Genomic DNA, 21,441 nt, shown 5'->3' on the forward strand with positions numbered 1-21,441 from the left:
TCCTGTAGAGATATTTCATCAAATAAACAAGCAAATGACTTAGAATGTATAATTAGATATTGGGAAAATTGATCAAAGTGATGTCACAAGTCAACATTTTCCTAATATTGCAATTCTGCCATTTAAATTTGGCACATTGATACTCTACAGCTGAATCAATTGTCTTTTCCTGGATTAAAGCAGTAGACAGCCATATATTTTAGAAATTACAGGCGCTTAGGTCACCCACTTCAATGCTTGCTTTTGTCATATGGAATATATATTTCTGTATTATTACACTAATGATGTTGATTACAGTGGATATTCATTTTTGGGTAAAGGTGGTGGTTTTCATTTAGATTTTCAAAATGTTCCTTTTCTTTTCCAGAGTTTCCTCAGATATTTGCTACAGGAAGCAGCCGTGGAGCCTTGTGAAAGCATTGATAGAAAAAAATACCTGGAGCGGGATCGAGGAGTACTACAGACATATGGGTGAGCCATGTGCTTGGCCTGTGTGGAACTCTGAATACGTATGCATGGATGGTGGAAACCAAGTTCATGTTTTCCACAGACTCTGTGTACTCAAAACAGAGAGTTATGTGTTGTGTTTAGTTCTGTTGGAGATGATGTGGCCTTTCCTTCTACATGTTCTCTGAATGACTGACTTTATAGTTTAAGAGTGTGCCTCCGGACTGCATTTGAGCGTGGCCTACGGCGCCATGGTAGGCTGGCTGACCCCATCTGTCATCCTTACAGAGAATGAACTGCTGCAAAATGAAGTCTTGACGGTCACCACAGGCGAAGCCGCGGTCTCGGGCTCAAAGTCACCACCCTCCCTGCGTCGTCGCAAACGTACCTGTTCTCGCCGACAGGGCGAGAAGGAGAAAGAGAGAGAGGTGGGAGGCATGGGCAGTGGAGAGCGAGCAGACAGGGGAGTCAGAGAGCAGAGGGACAGGAGAGAAGCCAGTAAGTCAGCCTGGAAACAGCTTTGTTGTTATGTTTATACTGCTTCCCTGTATATATACCAAGTACTTAGCCTTATTTTGTCATTTAAAATAATTATTATTTATTATCTGTAATTATTAATCACCTGGAATGAATTTAATTTAAGTCCTTTAATTGAGTCCTTTAGGTGGCTGTAAGAGGAACCAACTGTGTTTTTCTTCCCAGGTGAGACCTACCTGAAACTTGGGGAGCGTTCCCGCGGCGGCGGACAGAACAACATATCTACCATCCTCCTCATAGTCAGCTTCATGTAGGTAGAGTTGAAGTGTGTCTGTGTTTAGTGCAGTGTGGCTTTAAGCTGCTGCAGAGCCACTCTATCCCTTCTCCCTAAAGGCATTTTGGATTCAATTAGGTCTAGTGTTGTGCAATTTATTGTTCAGTGATCAGATGATTCTCTCATGATTGCATGGTGTCTCACACACAGAAAGCTATATAGAACAGAAATAGGGCTAGAAAGGGGATTATGCAACTTACAACTGACTGTATTTATATTAAAACTAATGTTAAATAAATGCTTGTGTTCCTGCATGCGACTCACACATCTCAAGTTGAACATTATAGTAAGCCCTGGATGATTGGGATAGATTTTGTAACCTAATTCAACTTTTAATCACCATTTTGCTTTCTTTGGTATATTTCATCTGGATGTTCCTTTGGTTCAGATACACTTCATGGTGATTTTCTACACAAACCAGCCATACGGTGCTTGTCTTGCCTGTATATTTATCTTTTTTCCCCCTTTCCTTTCTGCACTACTCTTGTGATTAGGATCTGCATCAGGTTGGTATGAGAACTTTCATTTATATGGCTGAATGATTTATCTTTTGAAAGTGAGGAAAATCCACCTTTTGGTACTTTAAAAATCTTTTCCTTTAAGTTCTATTTCAAATTTGCAAACTGGAACAATCGCATGTATTTTACAGGCATTTCCAGAATGTCATATCCCTTTAAATATCTTCCACACTTGTACTTTATCTTCACATGTTCATTATTACAACTGTAAAAATCAGATATAAATTGTAATAGCATATGTATTCAACCTGGAAATATCACCTCCCATTTTCTGTAAGAGACATGAAGAAAGAATGTAAAAGCTGAAATCACCAAATCAAAGTATTTCAGTCATCCCGCTGTGGTTTTTGTCAAGAAACTGGCCTTTATGCAACTTGACGCATCCTGTTAGTTAAGTAACAGCAATGAAAATCTAATGAAATATCCTGGCCATGGGTGTAAAATGTAAAAGTTGCTTGTACCACAATCATTTGTGTCAGGGTGGAGTTTTTACTGTTTTTAACTTGCATTGTTCTTTTTTAAGTGAAAATGCATTCTAAGAATTGTTCTGTAATTGTATTGTACCGTATGTGTCCAGTGTGTAGTTTACACTCTTTTTTTTTTTTCTTCTATGCTTACTAGCCTGGTGGTGCTGGTTGCACTTAACATGCTGCTGTTCTACAAGCTGTATACTCTGGAAAGAGCAGCCCATACACTGGAAACCTGGCACTCCTTCTCTGTTGCTGACAGGTAAACCCGTCTATGTGCTGCACCTCTGGTTACATGTAGAAACTGATTTTTGTGCTTAATAACTGCATTTATCAAATAAATAAGTGACGCCTATGGAAAGTTTCACACAAATCTAAAATAGTTCCCACTAGTTTCCTTCATTTTATATTGCCTTCTTATCATGTAATATTATCTTACTCTTTGGAGGGGATGCTGGTAGCTGGAGAGGTGCCAGGACACCTTAAGAGCACTGCCTAAATGCCCATGAGCAAGGCATCAAAACCCCAAATGCTTTCATAGGCCCCTGTGATGAGCTGCAACTTAAAGACAGGCTTTTTCTGACTTTAAATAATTAAGGAGCCTCACACACACACACACACACACACACACACAAAGGAAATTGTGTTTAAGAGCCCTGCCGATCATTGGTGTTCAGATACAGATGATGTTTTCTCCCTGTTCCTCCTTCAACCAACATCTCCTCTTTTTTTCCTGTCAGTCCTTTGCCTCAAACAGCTGCGGAGTGGGCTCAGATTCTGCAGCTTCAGAGGCAGTTTCATCAGGCTCAGCTCAGCAAATGGCAGCAGATACTGCAGTCCTCTGTAACACTCCTTGACCAGGTGGGTGTTTATTTTCAATGGCCACGCTACCAGTCCCTGTTCACACATGCCTGCTAATGTAATGGCTTATTGTCTTCTCATATCCCTCATTCTTTACATATCAGATGAAGCAGTCTTTAGAGAAGCTCCACAGTGGTATCGGGGTCCCCGAGTTACAGCACGATGCTCCTGATGAGCCCCCTGCAGAGACCCAAGCCGAGGATTGAGTGTCTTCTGGTCAGCTCTCACCTCCGCTGTTTCCAAGCTGGTCAACTTAGACAAACACCAGCTTTGCTCCTTTTTTCTCCTTTGCAACTGACACAGACTGGGGGGAATTCTAAGTTGTGGATTTGAAGGACCACAGCAATAATGAATCTAAAGTTGGACCTCAGCTATTGTATAGGTACTGTGTAAGGACAGTCCACTGGTGGGCCTTTTCTTCACTGTTGAAAATCAACCTCATGTCACACTCATGGCCAACATTACATTGGTAAATTTAAAGGGATCAAGCGTTTGTGTCAAATGTTTCACGAGAAGGCTTGCTGTTAGCAACAGCTGGCAAATATAAGCTTCCAAAATGGCCAGAGGTAGGACCCTTTTTGTCAGGACTTTCCAGGAGCTGAGCTCTTGAAAGGCCTGTCAGTCCTGGAGAAGAAACACTTCAGTATTAGCCCCCTGAGCTTCATCCTGGTTTTTAAATGTCAGCTAAACCCTCGAGGTGAAGCCCAAAAACCTCCTCACTCCTCCCACCCTAATGTAGGTTTTATCGTTTCCACCGTCGGCGTGTGGAGTTCTGTGTGAAGACAGTCAGCGCTTAACGTCTACAGGCTGTTACAGTATTATCACAATCGGCTCCGGCTGGAGCCATATCCTGCTCTGAAGAAGTCCGTTGGTTGAATGCTCTGATTTACTGTTGCAGTCTGGACCAGGTGGGACTTGGAAAAAGGGTTATTGTCAGAGCAGCAATTGCACCATAGTGACTCTAGTTCTATTCTGAATGTTGTAGTATATAAGATGTAGTATATAAGAATAGAGGCAGTGGAAAAAAGATCGACTGATGTGTGCGTGTGAGCTTAGATTTTTCATATGTAAAATTTCCATATTTTGGAAGCTACTGTTTTCATATGTTCATGTCAGACAGAAGCAGACCAGAACATCTGTCTCGATTAGGTTAGATCCACATTTAGAACAAAAGAACCTAAAACTGGGCTGTGTTTCAAATGAAGAAGAGCATCTAGAAGTTTGTAGGCCCAGCAGAAGAAGAAAAGGGAAAAATCTTTTTGGTGTACCCACTTGTATTTGCTTTTTATTGTCCATGATTTTGCTGTCTGTCAATTTTCAGGCCACAGTCCACTTCATGCTGGTCCTGTGGTGTCAGCACATGTCATCTGCGTGTTCCCCTCTTTTCATCTATATCATTCAACTACACTCGCACTTTTAGCTTTTTCTTTCTTTCCTGTTCTTCACCCTCTCTCCCTCCCTCCCTCTCTCTATCTCTCTGCCCCCCTCATTATTGGAAGCATGTGGGCCATGCTGTGCATGACCATACACAAATTGAAGATGCAATTTGATATTTATTTAGGAAATGTGACTTATAAAGAAAGACATTGTTGATGAGCGGGGGAGGTGAGAATGTACTGTACAGGTGTGATTGTACACCATGTCATAAAGAGTACTGGGATGAAAGGACTCATTTCTAAGTCTGTTTTTTGTTGTTTGTCGTTTCTTGAGTTATCAATCATTTCATTGCAGATTGCTATAGAATCCTGGTTTTCTTTGTGAATTTTCTTTGTCATTTTAATCCATCTTTATTTATTTAGCAGTCAAAATTGTCTCTAAATGCCTTTCAGAAATACAGAGCCTGATTCCCAAAAAAAATCAACAGTGACGAGGAAAGCCAGTCCCCCCTCGGGCAGGACCAGGCTCATATGGGGGATCCTCCTCATGGATCAAAGGGAGAAGGGTTTCACAGCAGAGGGGTCGGATTGCTAAAGGCTCATCCACCCATTCTGCTTTTAAAGTTCCTGTAGTAAATCAGCACTGAAAATGGAGGGTGATGGTGATGATAATGTTGCTGGTGATAGGATGCCATCAGCTCCTTCTGATATGATGAGTGTGACCTCTTGGAAACTCTTAGGTCAGGAGGAGTCTATTCTCTAGTTACTGGGCAGCCAATGAGGAGGAGGCAGCACGGGAATAACATCTCTTGCTAATTCATGTCACAACTCCATGTCACAGTGTTTTTGATCAGCTCGAGGCTTCTTAAGGGATTGTTTAGGCCGCCTGATGATAATGATTTACAGTCATCCAGCCTGGACAGTTAATTATGAGTTAATAAGCTCATAATCTTTGCAATTTTAGAAATATTAAACAACACTCATGTAGACTATTATTGGATGGATCCTGGCCAAAGTTTATGCCAAGATTTCTTCAATGTGAGGCTAAACAAATTTACCTTTAAGACAAGCCTGAAATGCAGAAGATTAAAATTTAAATACATCTGAAATAATTCAGACAAAATAAAAAATAGAAACCAAAGCTTTATTTTTCTTTATTTGCACAAACATTGCATCATGGAACAAGCAGCTTTTATCCCATTGATATCGCAGTTGAAAGCCATGATTAGAAAAAGTTGGTCTCTGTGCAAGATTCAGAGGTGTTATAACAACGGTGTTATAACACACCGTGTCAGTCAGCTCCTGTTGCTTGAATGGGCTTTTCAGCTTTAATTGAAATGTAAACCACAGGAAGCTCTTAGCAAGACTCAACTAGTTAGCAGGCAGTTGTACTTTATCGATCGGATTTTACTTCCCTTATCTGCAATATCTCCAAATGTTTTCGGCATCCTGCTTTATGACTGATAAATAACTAACGGAGAAATGTGCAGAATAGCTGTAAAACAAACAAAGCATTAAATGGCAGTAGCTGCGTCACTAACCTCCAGACACCAAAAAGTGGCTGTTAGGACTGATCAAATGCTTCTGTATTTACCCTCCGTTCTAGTTTTTCCCCTCTGGTAGAACTGGTTTCCACTTTTACTTTTGTTACAAAGGAAGAAATACTAATTGGATGTTAACATTTGCTCTGTGTGTGTGTGTGTGTCCTTTTTCACCAACTTAAAGAATAAAAGGAAGGGTGGTGACCTTGAACTGAGATATGATCAAATATTGCTAAAATTACTTGTGATCTTGGGAAAAGACTTAACTGGCAACAACACCACTGGTCCAGTCTGGATGCAAACATATAAATAAATACACTCAGGTGTTTTTTTTTTTCTACTTACGGTAACTGTAAAGCATCATTGAGAACATGACCTGCTGAAACCTTTGTGTGTCTCAGAATAGAAACATACAGTAGAAACTGAGGGAAAGCCTGGAAAGTCAGTATTTTCTGGGTCCATCTTCAGGAGGGACCAGCTGAAGGCTGCATCCTTCATGGAAGCCAGCTGGAGCTCCTCCTACATCTGAAGATAACCAAAAACAGGACACTGAATCTCATGTTCTGTACAAAACTCATGTTTTTATAGATTTTAAGATTTAATGTCCCATGACAATTGTTGATGCTAAAGATTTTACCAATTCTTTTTTCTGACATCCTTTAAATGTGTCATTAATCTTCCAATGTTAGTGCAGTTATGATACATTTAAAACGTATTAAAGAAGTATTGCGATCCGATTTATAAAACACTTAAAGCCAGTCAAAAACACAGCAAACCCAAGCAACAGATCCACTATGTAGGTGAATAAGTAGACAGCCATAGAAAACACAGGTAGAAAAGTAGTATTCAGAACCTTTTTGAAGACTTCCTCCTTTCTCACATGATGTCTGGATTTTCCCTTAGAAAGATTGGATTTATTGGTATAGTATCCAAAAGTAAAGTTTTTTTTAATCACTACTTTTGTAGCATAGGTGTATATTTTTTGCTTGGCCAGAGATTGTAATTGTGTTTCCTAAGAAAGTAGTGGAAATGTGTAGAATATACCTTTGAATGCATTTTATTGAATGGAAAATCAACAGTATACTGAACAAATGAATGAAACTATTAAATGAATTTTAAAAAATCCACTGGCCAAAATATACGTGATAAACTTTATCACACGTAGGACAGCTTGGAAATGTGTGTGCGTGGACTGCAAATACATATAGAGCAACTGCAGTTTTAAATGCCCACTTCAAAATGACCCCCAGACAATCTTTGTGTCCTGGTGGTGTGATGATTGGATGAAAATAAAAACTAAGACAATGTTTAATGTGGTTTGTTTGCCAGTTAACTTAATATAACTTACATATTATAGTGACACCTTGTGGTAAAGAGTAAATTAATGTGGGTGTACCAAATAGTAAAATGACCTGTAAAGTGTATATAATATACAGTATATATATATACACACACACACCAGAGGCCTGGGAGTCTGAGGGATCTGCGCAGGATTTTAGCTGTTCCTAGGACTGTGCTCTTCTGGACAGAAATCTCTGATGTGGTTCCTGGTATCTGTTGGAACCATCTACTCAGGTTGGGTGTTACTGCCCCTAGTGTCCCAATCACTACTGGGACCACTGTTGCCTTCATGCCCCACATTCTCTCTATCTCCTCCTTCAGCCCTTGGTACTTCTCCAGCTTCTCGTGTTCCTTCTTCCTGATGTTGCTATCACTTGGGATTGCTACATCTATCAGCACCACTGTCTTCTGGTGTTTATCTATCACCACTACGTCAGGCTGATTGGCCACCACCATCTACTATATGTAGCAGTAGCAGCAGCAGTTGTTGTTGTAGCAGTAGCAGCATCGGCAGCAGTAGTAGTAGTAGCAGTAGCAGCATCTGCAGTAGAAGTAGCTGCAGTAATAGTTGTAGTGGTAGTAGTTGTTGTAGTAGTTGCAGTATCAGCAGTAGTAGTAGCAGTAATAAGCAGCAACTGCAGTAGTAGCAGTAGCAGCAGCTCCAGTACTAGCAGTAGTAGTAGCAGTAGCAGCATCAGCAGTAGTAGCAGCAGAAGTAGTAGTAGTACTACTAGTAGTAGTTGTAGCAGAAGCAGCAGCTGTAGTAGTAGAAGTGGTAGTAGCATCTGTAGTAATAGTAGTAGTAGAAGTAGTAGTAGTATTGTTGTTATATTGTTGACACCTCAAATTTGCATTGCAGAAATGTGGAGGTTATGGGGTTATGTTGCTATGACAACAGACAAGTGTAAAGAACTCCTGTAAGTGATTGTGTTAAAGAGGACACGTACCGGCGCTATTCTGCCACCTGTACACCTACACAATTATCTTTGGTTTCCAAAGCTATAGCTAAATACTCCTCCCTATAGGAAAAGGTGACAAGATTTCAGCTCATGGAGGGGGAAGAAAGAGGAAAAAAAGGTTATTTTGCAAGCCGAAAGAGAAGAGCTGCTGGTGGCTGGTGGCCCGGGACAGTTGCCCAGCCCTGCAGGACTGGCCACATGTGAGAGCGTGTGTGAGCCTGTGTGAGCAGCTCTTACGGGCTCTCTCTTATCGCTTCCTCTCCTGCTGCCGAAATCTTCCTGTAGCAGTAAATCATCTCAACCACCAGCCACAACTGCAGCCCGATGATGGACACATACATCATCAGCTCGGACAAGATGGAGGCCAGTCCCCTTTTCCCTGGGGACACAGAGACAAATACAATTATTCAATTCTGATTCAAATGACATAATTTGGACACTGATTAAAGGTTCCCTTCTGATCTTACTTTGTGGCACCACATTTAAAATGAAGGATTTGTTGATGCTGGTTTCAAACTTGTAGTTGGGATACACAAGGGTGCGTTTGAACATGCACATGTAGGTCCCTGTGTCGTTGAAGGTCACTGTGTTAATGTAGATGGATCCATCTTGCAAATCCTTGGTGTTGTTACTGCCGTTCCATCCCAAGCGGCCATAGAAACGTGCATCAATGGTTTCTTCTGCTGCGTCTTTGTATCTGTAGAACTGAGGAGAATCACTTGTTTGACAACAATCAAGGTTACAAAGTGGAATCATAAAAAGAGTTTCTGCAGGAATTTTGTAGAAAAATGTGTCAGCTTGGCTGTAGAGCGTACTACAATTACAGCTTGCGACCTTAATTGGACATGGAGAGCTTGTATTTTGCGTTTTTTACAGGTTTATCTCAACTTGTCTCATGTTCATGTTATCCATCCATCCATCCATCCATCCATCCATCCATCCTCTACCGCTTATCCGGGGTCGGGTCACGGGGGCAACAGCCTAAGAAGAGAAGCCCAGACTTCCCTCTCCCCAGCTACCTCCTCCAGCTCATCCGGAGGGATCCCCAGGCGTTCCCATGCCAGTCGAGAGACATAGTCTCTCCAATGTGTCCTGGGTCTTCCCGGGGGTCTCCTACAGGAGGGACATGCCCTAAACACCTCACCAGGGAGGCGTCCAAGGGGCATCCTAACTAGATGCCCAAGCCACCTCATCTGGCTCTTCTCAACGCGGAGGAGCAGCGGCTCTACTCTGAGCTCCTCCCGGATGACAGAGCTTCTCACCCTGTCTCTAAGGGAGAGCCCAGCCACCCTACGGAGGAAGCTCATTTCGGCCGCTTGTACCCGTGATCTTGTTCTTTCGGTCATTACCCAAAGCTCATGACCATAGGTGAGGGTAGGCACGAAGATCGACTGGTAAATCAAGAGCTTCGCTCAGCTCTCTCTTCACCACTATGGACCGGTGCAGAGTCCGCATTACTGCGGATGCCGCACCGATCCGCCTGTCGACCTCCTGCTCCATTCTTCCCTCACTCGTGAACAAGACCCCGAGGTACTTGAACTCCTCCACTTGGGGCAGGATCTCCACTTTGACCCGGAGAAGGCACTCCACCTTTTTCCGGTTGAGAACCATGGCCTCGGATTTGGAGGTGCTGATTTTCATCCCAGCCGCTTCACATGCGGCGGCAAACCAATCCAGTGATAGTTGGAGGTCACGGGCCGATGACGCCAACAGGACCACATCATCTGCAAAAAGCAGAGACCCGATCCTGAGGTCACCAAACCGGACCCCCTCAACACCATGACTGCACCTAGAAATTCTCTCCATAAAAATTATGAACAGAATCGGTGACAAAGGGCAGCCCTGGCGGAGACCAACCTTCACCTGAAACAAATTCGACTTACTGCCAGCAATGCGGACCGTATCAGCGGGCCCGACACCCCATACTCTCGGAGGACCCCCCACAGGACCCCCCGGGGGACACGGTCGAATGCCTTCTCCAAGTCCGCAAAACACATGTGGACTGGTTGGGCAAACTCCCATGCACCCTCGAGGACCCTGCTGAAGGTGCAGAGCTAGTCCACTGTACCACGCCCAGGACGAAAACCACATTGCTCCTCCTGAATCCGAGGTTCGACTATCTGGCGGACCCTCCTCTCCAGTACCCCTGAATAGACCTTACCAGGGAGGCTGAGGAGTGTGATCCCCCTATAGTTGGAACACACCCTCCGGTCCCCCTTCTTAAAAAGAGGGACTACCAACCCGGTCATTAGTCAACCGAAAAGGCATTACTAAATATTCAAAGTGTCCAAGGGGTGTATTGAAAGACATCTTCCTCTCATCCCCCTGCCAGACCCGGATGGGATGATACTATCACCAAGCTTGACCTAAGAAATGACTATCATGATAGTCATTTCTTAGCTCTCCATTGCCTCCTGTTTGGGTCTGGAGAGGTGGTATAAACGGCCAGACGGAAGCAGCGCCCCAAGAAGGAGATCAATGCAACAGTCATAGGGTCTATGCGGGGGTAATGAGAGCACGCTCCTTACTGAAGGACTGCAAGGTCGTGATATAACTCTTGCACTGAAGACAGGTCAGGTAGCTCGGAAGAAGGAACTCTGCATACAGGTAGGGAGGAATGAGCAGACTGAAGACAAGAGTAGCAGGAAGCGCTCCAGCCCGTGAGCACACCTGACAACCAGTTAAATTGAGGGTTGTGGCGCCTTAACCACGAGGACCCGAGGACAGCGGGGAGGGAATGACAAACAACTGCAAAAACTGACTGGCTCCACTGTGGAAACATTGGACTGCCTCACCACCGTCTATGAAGTATCCATCAGCACCTGAATCCACCAAAACACTCAAAGTGAGAGTCTCATGTTGCCATGAGAGTGTACTGGACAGACTTAATCTGGACACCTTGGAGCAGAAAGAGTGACAGATTGCCAGTGCCCCTGCTTGCACTGAGGAGCTTAACCCCTTTGGCCGGGTGGGACAAGAGGCAATGAAGTGACTCGCCACCCTGAACAGGGGGGTCAAACACGCGTCGCAGATGCAGTTGAAGATGGATGTTCAGCTTTTTAGACATCCTTGATGAAATAACATTAGTGTTGTATCTGTGTGGTTTAAACTGAAGTTACAACCATACTGCTGCACTTCCTGGTGAAAAGGGGCATCTTTTATCTAATGGGTTTCCTCCACTAAGTACATGCTAAAAGCCATCCTTGAGACAGCTGAGGTTTAAAAACAAGCTGTTATAAATTATGCACAACTGGGCTGGTTCACTCTCATGACATATGCAACAGTCTGTTCCCAGTGATGGATGCAAACAATATTGTGATGGATGCATTCAGAGAATTCTATTGATTATATATTTGTTTAAATCATAAATAAAAAATCATTTGAATGTAATCAGAACCTTTCTTATATTGCTGGCTGCTTTACTTTGAAATCTGAAAAAGAAAAACACCACAGAATTCCATTTAATAAAATGTATAACATTATGTACATATTTTTTTTAGTCACAGATTTGTTAACATTTACCAGGTAGACATTAAAAAGAGGTCAGTATTTTAGAAAATCTCTGACTAGGACATTGAAATGGAGGTGTTGTGTTGTGGGTTCAAAGTTAACTCACATGAGAGAAGTTTGCATCCTCTGCAGCTTTGAAGTACCAGCTGACAGAAGCCATTGCCCGTACTTCACCCCTCATCTTGCAGGAGATGCAACCCAGTTTGAAGCCTTGATTGACGACAGCCTCAGTGTCCGAGTCCAGTTCCACACAGGCTCCACAGCACAGAGAAGCTGCAGAGCACAAAGGATGAAGAACAGGTGGTGATGAAAATGATGCTCGGTCCTTCTGATGGCAGCAAGATTCCTACCAGGAAGCAACTACAGGCAAACTGACAGAAGGTGCTGTGATAAATGCAAGTTACCAAATCATTTTGCATGCTTTCCCCCAAAGAGTATTTGCCTGCATTTCTTCTTTCTTTTTTTATTTAACGAATGTGCTTTTTTTTTTGTTTTACTTTGTTTTTTTATTTCCACTCAACAATTTGAATTTATTTTTTGTATGTAGATGATTTTCATCAGCAGGACTGAGGGCAAATAAAAAGACTGAAGTGAGCAGCAATTTTCTTTCCTGACTGCTGTATTATTTTCGGGGTCACTAGAGGGTGCTGGCACTGGTCCACCCCTGAATCAGTTGCCAGCTCATCACTGGCACCTATGTTAGCATTTGGGGGTTTCAGCACCTTGCTCAAGGGTACCTTTGCAGTGCTCATAGACCCCTCTGTATCTCAGCCATTTTCTTACATTCTGTTAAATGTCAACTATGTATGCATATACCAATATATATATGCACATACAAAAAAAACAGTATATACATTTGTGTGCATGTATGTATGTATGTATGTATGTATGTGTGTGTGTGTGTGTGTGTGTGTGTGTGTGTGTGTGTGTTTTCACTAACTTAAAGGATAAAAGGAAGTGTGGTTACCTTGAACTGAGATATGATCAAATATTGCTAAAATTACTTGTGATCTTGGGAAAAGACTTAACTGGCAACAACACCACTGGTCCAGTCTGGATGCAAACATTATGTGTGTGTGTGTGTGTGTGTGTGTGTGTGTGTGTGTGTGTGTGTGTGTGTGTGTGTGTTCTTCTATAGGTGATAGATGAAAAGGACACAAAGAAGATGCAATACCAATGCTACCATGCCACAGGATCAGATGAAAGAGAAGAAAGAAAGAAAAAGTTAGCACAAGTTTTAGATGTAATGGCCATTTTTACTAAACTATGAGAAAGCGGTAGTTGTAACTCTGGCTGCATAGAGAAAAAAGGAAATAAGGGAAAGGACAGCTTCAGAAGTTGAAATTTATATGAGAATATTATCGTTGTACCCCAAGCACAGGGGAAACTGTGCAATGCAACCTCAAAATGTCTCGGCAAGGATTTAACTTCTGATTTCTGATTTCCAAATTACGCCAGGACAGCGTCTTTCAATGACAAAACCAGTGTCATATTTATTAAAAATCATAGATTCAAAGTTAGCATGTATGATATAGAGGATCACATTTAATAATATAAAAAAGGATCTGACTGGGTCTTTAGTAAGCTTTCATTCCATGTCAATCACAATACACACTTTTGATTCAGGATCAGGTGTTCTCATTCAGAAGAGCGATGGTAGGAGAAAACAAAATATAATTTTTTCCCTCATATTTTTCTGTTGAAATCTGACATTCCTATCTAATACACGTGACTTGTTTATCACATGGTGCTCTGAGCTGTACCAGCTGTCAGGAATACAGCTGATCCTCGGTTGAGGTCAGTGAAAGTCATTCATCCATCGAAAATCACAACAAACCAATCATTTTTGTACAGCAATAGCATGACTACATTGTCTTAAATATTAATAAGCAATGATGTTAACATTTTAGTCTAGTACTGTGTAAAACGTTAAGACATAAGCACAAATTATGGCAGGCAGACAGCAAATTTAGAGTCCGCAGAGGGAATACGTACTCTGGAACACATAAACACATTTTATGTCAGAGAAGAGTCAAATAGGAAGATATTTGAAGTCTTATTTGTATGACAGAAAGTCCAAAAAAGATATGACACCATCAGGAACACTGTATGAGACAGTCTGATGATACAAAGAGCTTCTGCCAGGTGAGCAGAGCTGCTCTTGACTGTCTGAGGCTGGCAGTAAGCTAATAAGACAGTGAGAAGGCACAGTAACAAAAACAGAAGGTAACATCAGTTCAGCATCCCTCAGCAACAGTAGCACGATTGAGCTTCAAAAAGGCTAATCCATTGCATAATCTCAGGACTGAAAGTCAGGATTATGCAGCAGATGTTCCAGAAATTGCAGATTAGGAAGCACATTAATCACTAATATCAGTTGTTCCAATGCTCTGCGAGCTGGCAAAAATGAGATGGTCCACTGAAGAACACCTAAACTTAATGAAAACTAAAGGAACCACTAAATAAAAATCAAGGAGTAGTCAAAAGGACAACGTCTGTTTTCCTAGATGTCACAAACAACTTCACTGGAGATATGAGAAAGTAGGGGCGTTGCCGAAGACCTATTACCGATGGCACATGCCAACTGGAACAAATAAATCATTGCTGTGAATATAAAAAAAAATAAATAAAGAGGATTTTTTTTTGCATGTTTTCTCAACAGCTGGCCCACTGTTTAAAATCATTAAGCCCCAACATTCTGCTATGTTTTATGTTTTATATATGTTTTATGGTAGATGAATTATAGTAGCTGGACGGTTTGAGTTTCATGAAGTTGAGTTTCAGGTCAAATCCAATGTCCTATTACATTTTCTTTTTTGGTGGAAATGTTCTAATATAGGTTTCTTGTTTGTGCAGATGTGGACTGGTGGAATGGGTCTAAATACACGTGGATTTGGTTTTGGAGTGCTGTTTTCACCAAGAATCATCCTTCCTGGAGATGTGCAGGTTAAATAACCACATGCTGCAAGAAAGCGTGTATGAACTCAAAACCCTTATAGCTGAAGGAAACATGACCCTCACTATGGGGTGCTGGGAGCTCAGTCTGTTGAGGACTGGGCTGCAGTGTGGCCAAAACATGGAAGGTGTTCTGGTAGTAGGGGAAGTTGCCAAAACACCCTTGGAGCACTGCTGAGGTGTTCTTGAAACTCACAATTGCTCACAGAGGGTCCTGTGATGAACTGGCAACTCATCCAGGGGTGGACCGTGCCTTTGCCCATATGTGCACCCTCCCCGTGACTTCTAAAGGGATAAAGCATTCAAGAAGATGAGATGAGATGAACCTCACTGTGTAATTGCATATAATTTTAATCTCTTCTAATCTTACATAATGCTATTTTCTCCAAAAGTCTAATCGGATCAAATATTGATATTGAAGTATGACATTAAGATGGTAGATGTTGGACATGGCTGTGCGTGTAGATTGTGCTGTGATGTGTCAACAGACGGTATGTCACGAGCGATAGAGTATGCAGCTAAGCCTGTATTTTAAAGCTAGAATTTATTAAATGGAAGCAGGATTTATAAGTTGTAAACCTAATCTGTCCTTTAAGATAAATGCCAAAAGCATAGGACGGCTTTAGCAATCTTAAAAAATAACTCTTTTGGAATACTTGCCAGGCACAACAATTTGATACATTTATTTCATTAAGGTTATCCAATAATCTATAAAGTTATTTGAGAATCATTCTATTAATGAAGAGTTTTAGGATCAATAGAAAATATATTCAGCCTCTCCAAATTCATTTTCTAAAACTTGTTTTATCACATTATTAACACATCAAAGAACATGTAAGGAGGGTTAAGCACTGATGTCAATGTCAATGCTTCCAAAAGGCGTAATTTCATTTTTATGAAAATTGTCTTTTTGCGGTCCTGCACAAGGATCGATAAACACACACACACACACACACACACACACACACACACACACACACACACACACACACACACTCACACACACACACACACACACACACACACAGAAAGCCACCCCAACATTGCTGACATAAAAAGGTGGTGATAAAATAAGTGCCAGTGAGAAATCATCAAGCAGCTCAGTCAGTGAACATGAGGTGGTAATTGAAAATGCCAACACATTGCTGTCACATTGTAACTATGGGCGATCTGAGTAATGCCAACTTACCTTGAAGTGCCAGTAGAACCGGAAGTAGCAACAGCAGAACTAGTATCCTGACTGAAGAAAGAACATCGGTTGTAGCTGTCATGGTTTCTCAACCACGGTGTGCACACACTTGAGAATGGAAACGAGAAGATCTTCTCTGAATGATTCAGAGGTCCAGGCTCTCTCTCACTGTAAGCGTGTTAGGTTACCAGTGGGTGGAATCTTTTCGAGTTTCAGATTTCAACCTCTCCTCTCTCCAAAAGTGGTTTTGTTCAACTATTTATACTTCTTGGTACACCCATCAGCTTGGCCAGTTCAGTGATGTGTGTATGTCTGCTTTTAATGGGAACTAATTAACAGTGCTTCATAACAATTGTCAGTGTTTCTAAATTTGCAGTGAAGTATTTCTTCTTCTATTGGGTTTGGCTAAAAATTAGAAACTTCAGTGCTTCTTATCAGAGCTATTGCAGTTTCACATCTGCAGATAAAGCATGGTCTACGTCACAATCGGGTTGTTACTAATATACTCAAGTGACGCATCCAGCCTCTTGAACCACATGGCTTTCTTAGTTGCAAGGTGCTCACAGGCTCTGGGTAGTTTTGAAAGGTCAACAGCAGATGAACCCAGGAAGGCATATTTCCAAAGCTGCCTTCTGCATTGTGGAGAAGCAGGAGCACCGTCATTCAGCATTCCAGCCCTATGAGTTTGAGGCACAAGAAAATTGCAACTCCAGAACAACCTCTTCAGTTTCTTCTGCTGATAGAAACAGATTCATTACGTTTGTCCTCATTGACAAACTCCTGATGGAGGTTGGGTGGCTTTGGCCACACAATGACCTGAGCTTCTTCCGTATCAGGTGCAGAAAAGAGAACTGGAAAACTTCTTAAATTCCTCTTTGTCTTTGCTTTCAAGGACAGAAATGTCTGACCATCATGTAAATCCCTCTGATGCTGGGAGAGGACAAGGAAGGCAGATTCTGGAAATGACATGGTGTGACACAGCAAGGATGCTGTGTTAATCGGCCTTTGGGGTAGCTGAGGGAGGGAGGGGCGTAATGCACTGCAGCAGCTCAGATTAGATTCTGTTCTCTCAGATTGCACCATGGGTGTGTTTATTTTATATATATTTATTATTTCATTTGTAATATTAATTCATTTTTTAAATATTTTTCATATTACTTTTATAGATCCTCTTTAAATATATATGGTCGTTATGGTAACAAAAGAAGCATCATTCATTCTTTTCACTCTCTGTTATTATTACTTTCACAGCTACTAGAGGGGAGAAATGAGCAAATCTCCATTGCATGTGGTTTAAAATATTTTACTTGAGAAAAGGACATTTCTTAAGAAGAGGAAACAAAACCTAAAGCAAACATCCTGTAAGAATGAGAGCATAATGTAACCAATCACAGAACAGTAACATATAAAGTTAAAGATTTATGTCTTTATGTGACCCCGTATGTGAATTTATGGTGCAGTGGGACTTAATATCAGCTATTTTGAAGCAATATTGAAATATTTGCAAATGGTCATAGATTATAAAAAAAAAGAGATTAAAAATTCAGTGTTTTATGAAAATTCCAAGGACTTGGAATTCAGATACCAGGGTACTCTTGGTCAGGTTGATGGACTCCTCTCCTGCATGTCAGCAGAGCAGCTGTGATGACAGACAGGGTGACACAATGTGTTGTAAGGAATCCCCCATAGTATAGCCATGGCTCGGGAAAAATTTCCACATCCTGCTCTAAAAAACAGAAATGCACAGATGTGAAGTTATACAGTTACAGAAGAGAACAACTCAGGACACAACTATTCAAAAATAATATCCGGATGTATTTATATAGGATAAAAACATTCTATCGCAGACCAGGGTCTGTTTGGAAGGGCTGACAACAAAATTATGTCAAAGAGCTCTACCAACATACAAAAAACTTCCCATTAACAGAAACATTTCCTAAATTCAACTAAATTATTAAAACAATGTTGTTAGCAGTAAATTTCCTCATTGTTCTGAACAATCTACAGCATTTCCCATTAATCCATTATTTTTTGTAAAGGCCAACATTGCATGTGAAAATTGAAAATATTACCATGCATAATGTAGTCAGAAACCATCTTTGTTAGCAGGGTTTTGTTGAAGTGTAGCTGACACTCATATTTTCCTCCATGTGTCAGTGAAATGGTCACAGATAGCAAGACGTGGAGCTGAGGAGCCAGATTACAGCCCCGCTCCCAACATTCAGGCTTGCCGCTACAGATTTTGTGGCCATTATAAAGAATGGACAAAACAAATCCTGGATCTGCAGAAACATTAACTTGACAGCTGAGCAGAGACCTGTTGTGAGTGACCACGTCAAAAATCACAGTGTCTGAAAAGAGATGTAAAATAGTGTTCAATACACATATTTGTGATATGGGACAAGGATTTAAGAAAACGTTTCTACTTTGGAAGCTAATCTAAAAAATACTAATAAAGTTTTACAATCATTCAGAGCCAACAGTACATGACATGACTTTCATAAAGCAAATTAACTGTACCTAGTTAATTTAGTTAATTGCAGAAGCCTTTTGGATAAGTGGTAGTTTTCCAAAAACTAAAGGCCCACTTTAATTTTTAAGCCTTTTTTATCTTCCAGAAAAACATTTTTAAACTCATGTTGTTGAATCTGCTGGTTTTTGATGCTTCTAATATTTGGTTTCATGTTCCATATCTCATTCTATGTGCCTCCTAGGTGTACAAGTTACAATTGTAGGAGATCAGCAAATATATATGGGGTACTGGGGGGTTGTGGCTAAAATATCCCTTGTTAACTACCGGTAATAGGGGAGGCCATGAAAAGGTCACATAACCTGACCCATGTTTGAGGGCCAACAACTCCATATATTGCCATACATTCACCTAGAAACATTATTCAAACTTTAAAATATATAAGGGTCTGAATACATCTTGTGAAAGTACTCGGAGTAATAAGTCTAAAGAAGCCCCCACAAGGGGCCCTGGAATTTCTTGCCCAACCCTCATTTATTATTGTGTCAATGGCTGACGTGATTGTGGACCACGTGACCTAGAATGTAGCAGGCTGAAAACATTTGAAAGCCTGACAAACAAATCATCATAACTCTGCCTCAGAAGGTCCCACAAACAAAAAAACATACTATTTTAACTCACAAATGTCAATTTTACAACATTAAATCAATTAGCACTTTGTAAAACGGGCTGCTGCGCCGACAGGTCCACTCACCTCTGCCATTAACTCCCATATTAAATGCAGCGAGGGAAATTGTTCATAACTGAGAAAAACCTTTATGTTGAACCTGTTGTATCTCCTACACCATTTAAGCTAATTTAATGACATTTCATGACATATTTAAAGGTCTTCTGCTTCTAAAGAGCCCAACTTCAATAAAATCAGTTGTTAAGTGCTCCAAATCGGTGTTTAAAAACACAGGTGCGTATACAAATCGTATCAGCAGGGATATTAACCTGTCTTATTCTTTCATCAAGCTTTAATACAAAATTTACTGTCATCATTTTACTAAATGTATTCTTTAAATTCCTCTGGCCAGTTGCAATATTTGCATTTGAAAAAGCTGTCATAAAAAAACTTCTTAGGGTAAGATAAGGTAGATTTTATTCCAATGCACTACATCATGGACCTCCTTTTAATGAAGGGAGTGTAAGTAACTGTTGCCACATTATGCTTGACATTGTGAGAAATGATAAAAGATTTTTTTCCTCTGCACATTTCTTGAGAAGTTTGCTAGTGATTCTTCTGTGACTATTGTTGAGTAATATAACGAAGAAAAAAATAGCAACACATCATTTCCCTTTTCCAGCTGTAATGGATTGCTATATGGTTAGGTTCTCTAGCACTATATATATGTGTGTGTCTATATATAGACACACACACACACACACACACACACACCTACACACATACACACACACACACACACACACACACACACACATTCTTCTTCAGCTTTTTTTTATTTAAAAAAACATACAACAACCATTCTTTTTTTTTTACCATGAATGATGAGTCTTGTTTCATTTCCTTTAGTCCTGTATGGAGTTTTGGTCTCAGCGGTGAGGACAGACAATTTGCACAGATAGTTTCCACTGTCCACCCACTGGACATTCTTAAGAATTATGGATTTGTTTAGAGATTGCTTATTTTCATCCACACGATCAACACGTTGCTTAAATTTTTCAGAGGGGGGCCACAATTTGGTTCTGTCCGGATACTCCCAATACAGAACTGGTGGGCTCAGAGTGTCATCACTGGAAATATGGCATGGCATTATAACATCATTACCCAAGACTGTGATAACAAAAGGAGGCTGATGGACTGTGATTAATGTAGAAACCCCTAAAGTGACAGAAACACAATAAATTAGAAGAGGCACCATCCTTTCTATCAAAAAAAGAAACACCTTATAACATAATCTTTTACTTATGATAAAACTTTGGCCTTTTTTATTATATTAAATATTGATCTGAATCCAATTATAAAAGAATAATTATACATTGCACAGGATAATTCTAAAACATTACAAACGCATAAATAAATTTATTACATAAATAAATTGAATGTCAAAAAATGTCAATTAAATGTGATCAATTAAAAAAGAGTTCAGCCTATTATTATTATATTATTATTATTATTATTATATTATTATATTGTTAACAACAACAACAACAACAATAATAATAATAATAATAATAATAATATAATAATAATAATAATAATAATAATAATAAATGTATTTAATACCTGGGATTAGGAGGTAAAGAAACATCCTTTGCATCCATCCGCAATCCATCAATATTGAAAAATCTGTGTTGCTTAATGAAAAATTTGTCTCCACAAACAATCTTAAAAATGGCCCTGTGCCTCCAAAGATAAAGCAGGTAAAAAGTAGTTGTGGGGTATTACCATTTCCTTTTTTAACCTAAATTTAGTTTTCAATTGGACAATTCTTACTATATTGACAGACAGATCAGATATGAGCAAAGTTTGTTAATGCTCCTGAATATACCTGCAACAAACACTCTGCAACAAAATAGAAACCACATTTTAAAAACAATGAGTTAAAGCTATAAGTGTAATACAGCACCAGACCTTTTACTCTCACCTCCTACCCACTTCCTCTTTCTTCTTTTTCTCACTTAGAATATCTCTCTCTATTTCTCAGAAAAGAGGTCACAGGTCTGAAAATCAAACAGGATATTATCTGAAAAGTTGCTTTTTATATACAAAACTGTAATGTTTTTATTATTTGATAAGGTTTCATAAGAAATATAACTTAAAAGCACAGACTCAAACATTAAATAAAACTTTCTGTTTTGTTTTTACATACACGTAATTAGAAAATATAACTTGGTCGTTTTTTGGGGTATTTCCAATTTCACTGACGCCAGACCTGCAATGCAATCTGAAGAATCAAAGTGTTCCTTCATCAAACTTGTGCAATGCAAAC

At 40.4% G+C, this 21,441-nt stretch overlaps 3 protein-coding genes across 8 annotated transcripts in view; 1 reads left to right on the top strand and 2 right to left on the bottom strand.

Annotated features, from left to right (window-relative positions):
• The window catches only part of gramd1a (GRAM domain containing 1A), a 21,473-nt gene extending 14,140 nt beyond the window's left edge, over window positions 1-7,333 (top strand). For 4 of the 5 annotated variants that reach the window (XR_008952300.1, XR_008952301.1, XR_008952303.1 and 1 more), the window contains 7 exons: window positions 368-471; window positions 736-945; window positions 1,150-1,234; window positions 2,398-2,505; window positions 2,984-3,104; window positions 3,209-6,821; window positions 6,862-7,333. Coding sequence is in view for 1 of the 5 variants with exons in the window: in XM_057044848.1 (XP_056900828.1) it covers window positions 368-471; window positions 736-945; window positions 1,150-1,234; window positions 2,398-2,505; window positions 2,984-3,104; window positions 3,209-3,310 (730 nt within the window). In the remaining 4 variants the exon portion in view is untranslated. Of the gene's footprint in view, window positions 1-367; window positions 472-735; window positions 946-1,149; window positions 1,235-2,397; window positions 2,506-2,983; window positions 3,105-3,208 lie in introns of all 5 variants that reach the window. The other variant, XM_057044848.1, reaches the window with a different exon arrangement.
• scn1ba (sodium channel, voltage-gated, type I, beta a) lies at window positions 5,619-16,545 on the bottom strand. The gene is made up of 5 exons (XM_057044851.1): window positions 15,976-16,545; window positions 11,938-12,104; window positions 8,789-9,026; window positions 8,559-8,700; window positions 5,619-6,546 (listed from the first exon to the last, which is right to left on the bottom strand). The coding sequence occupies exons 1-5, from the start codon at window positions 16,055-16,057 to the stop codon at window positions 6,516-6,518; spliced, it is 660 nt and encodes a 219-aa protein (XP_056900831.1). The 5' UTR covers window positions 16,058-16,545; the 3' UTR covers window positions 5,619-6,515.
• Window positions 16,546-17,257: 712 nt separating this feature from the next.
• On the bottom strand, window positions 17,258-21,222 carry LOC130532298 (uncharacterized). 2 transcript variants are annotated; one of them, XM_057044849.1, is made up of 4 exons: window positions 20,736-21,208; window positions 19,989-20,330; window positions 18,048-18,326; window positions 17,258-17,701 (listed from the first exon to the last, which is right to left on the bottom strand). In XM_057044849.1, the coding sequence occupies exons 1-4, from the start codon at window positions 20,782-20,784 to the stop codon at window positions 17,553-17,555; spliced, it is 819 nt and encodes a 272-aa protein (XP_056900829.1). In that variant the 5' UTR covers window positions 20,785-21,208; the 3' UTR covers window positions 17,258-17,552. The 2 variants fall into 2 exon arrangements, with proteins under 2 accessions (XP_056900829.1, XP_056900830.1); XM_057044850.1 differs by lacking the exon at window positions 19,989-20,330 and having other exon boundaries at window positions 20,736-21,222.
• Between the last annotated feature and the right edge of the window lie 219 nt (window positions 21,223-21,441).

Source organism: Takifugu flavidus, chromosome 10 (assembly GCF_003711565.1).
Source record: "Takifugu flavidus isolate HTHZ2018 chromosome 10, ASM371156v2, whole genome shotgun sequence".
NCBI lineage: Eukaryota > Metazoa > Chordata > Actinopteri > Tetraodontiformes > Tetraodontidae > Takifugu > Takifugu flavidus.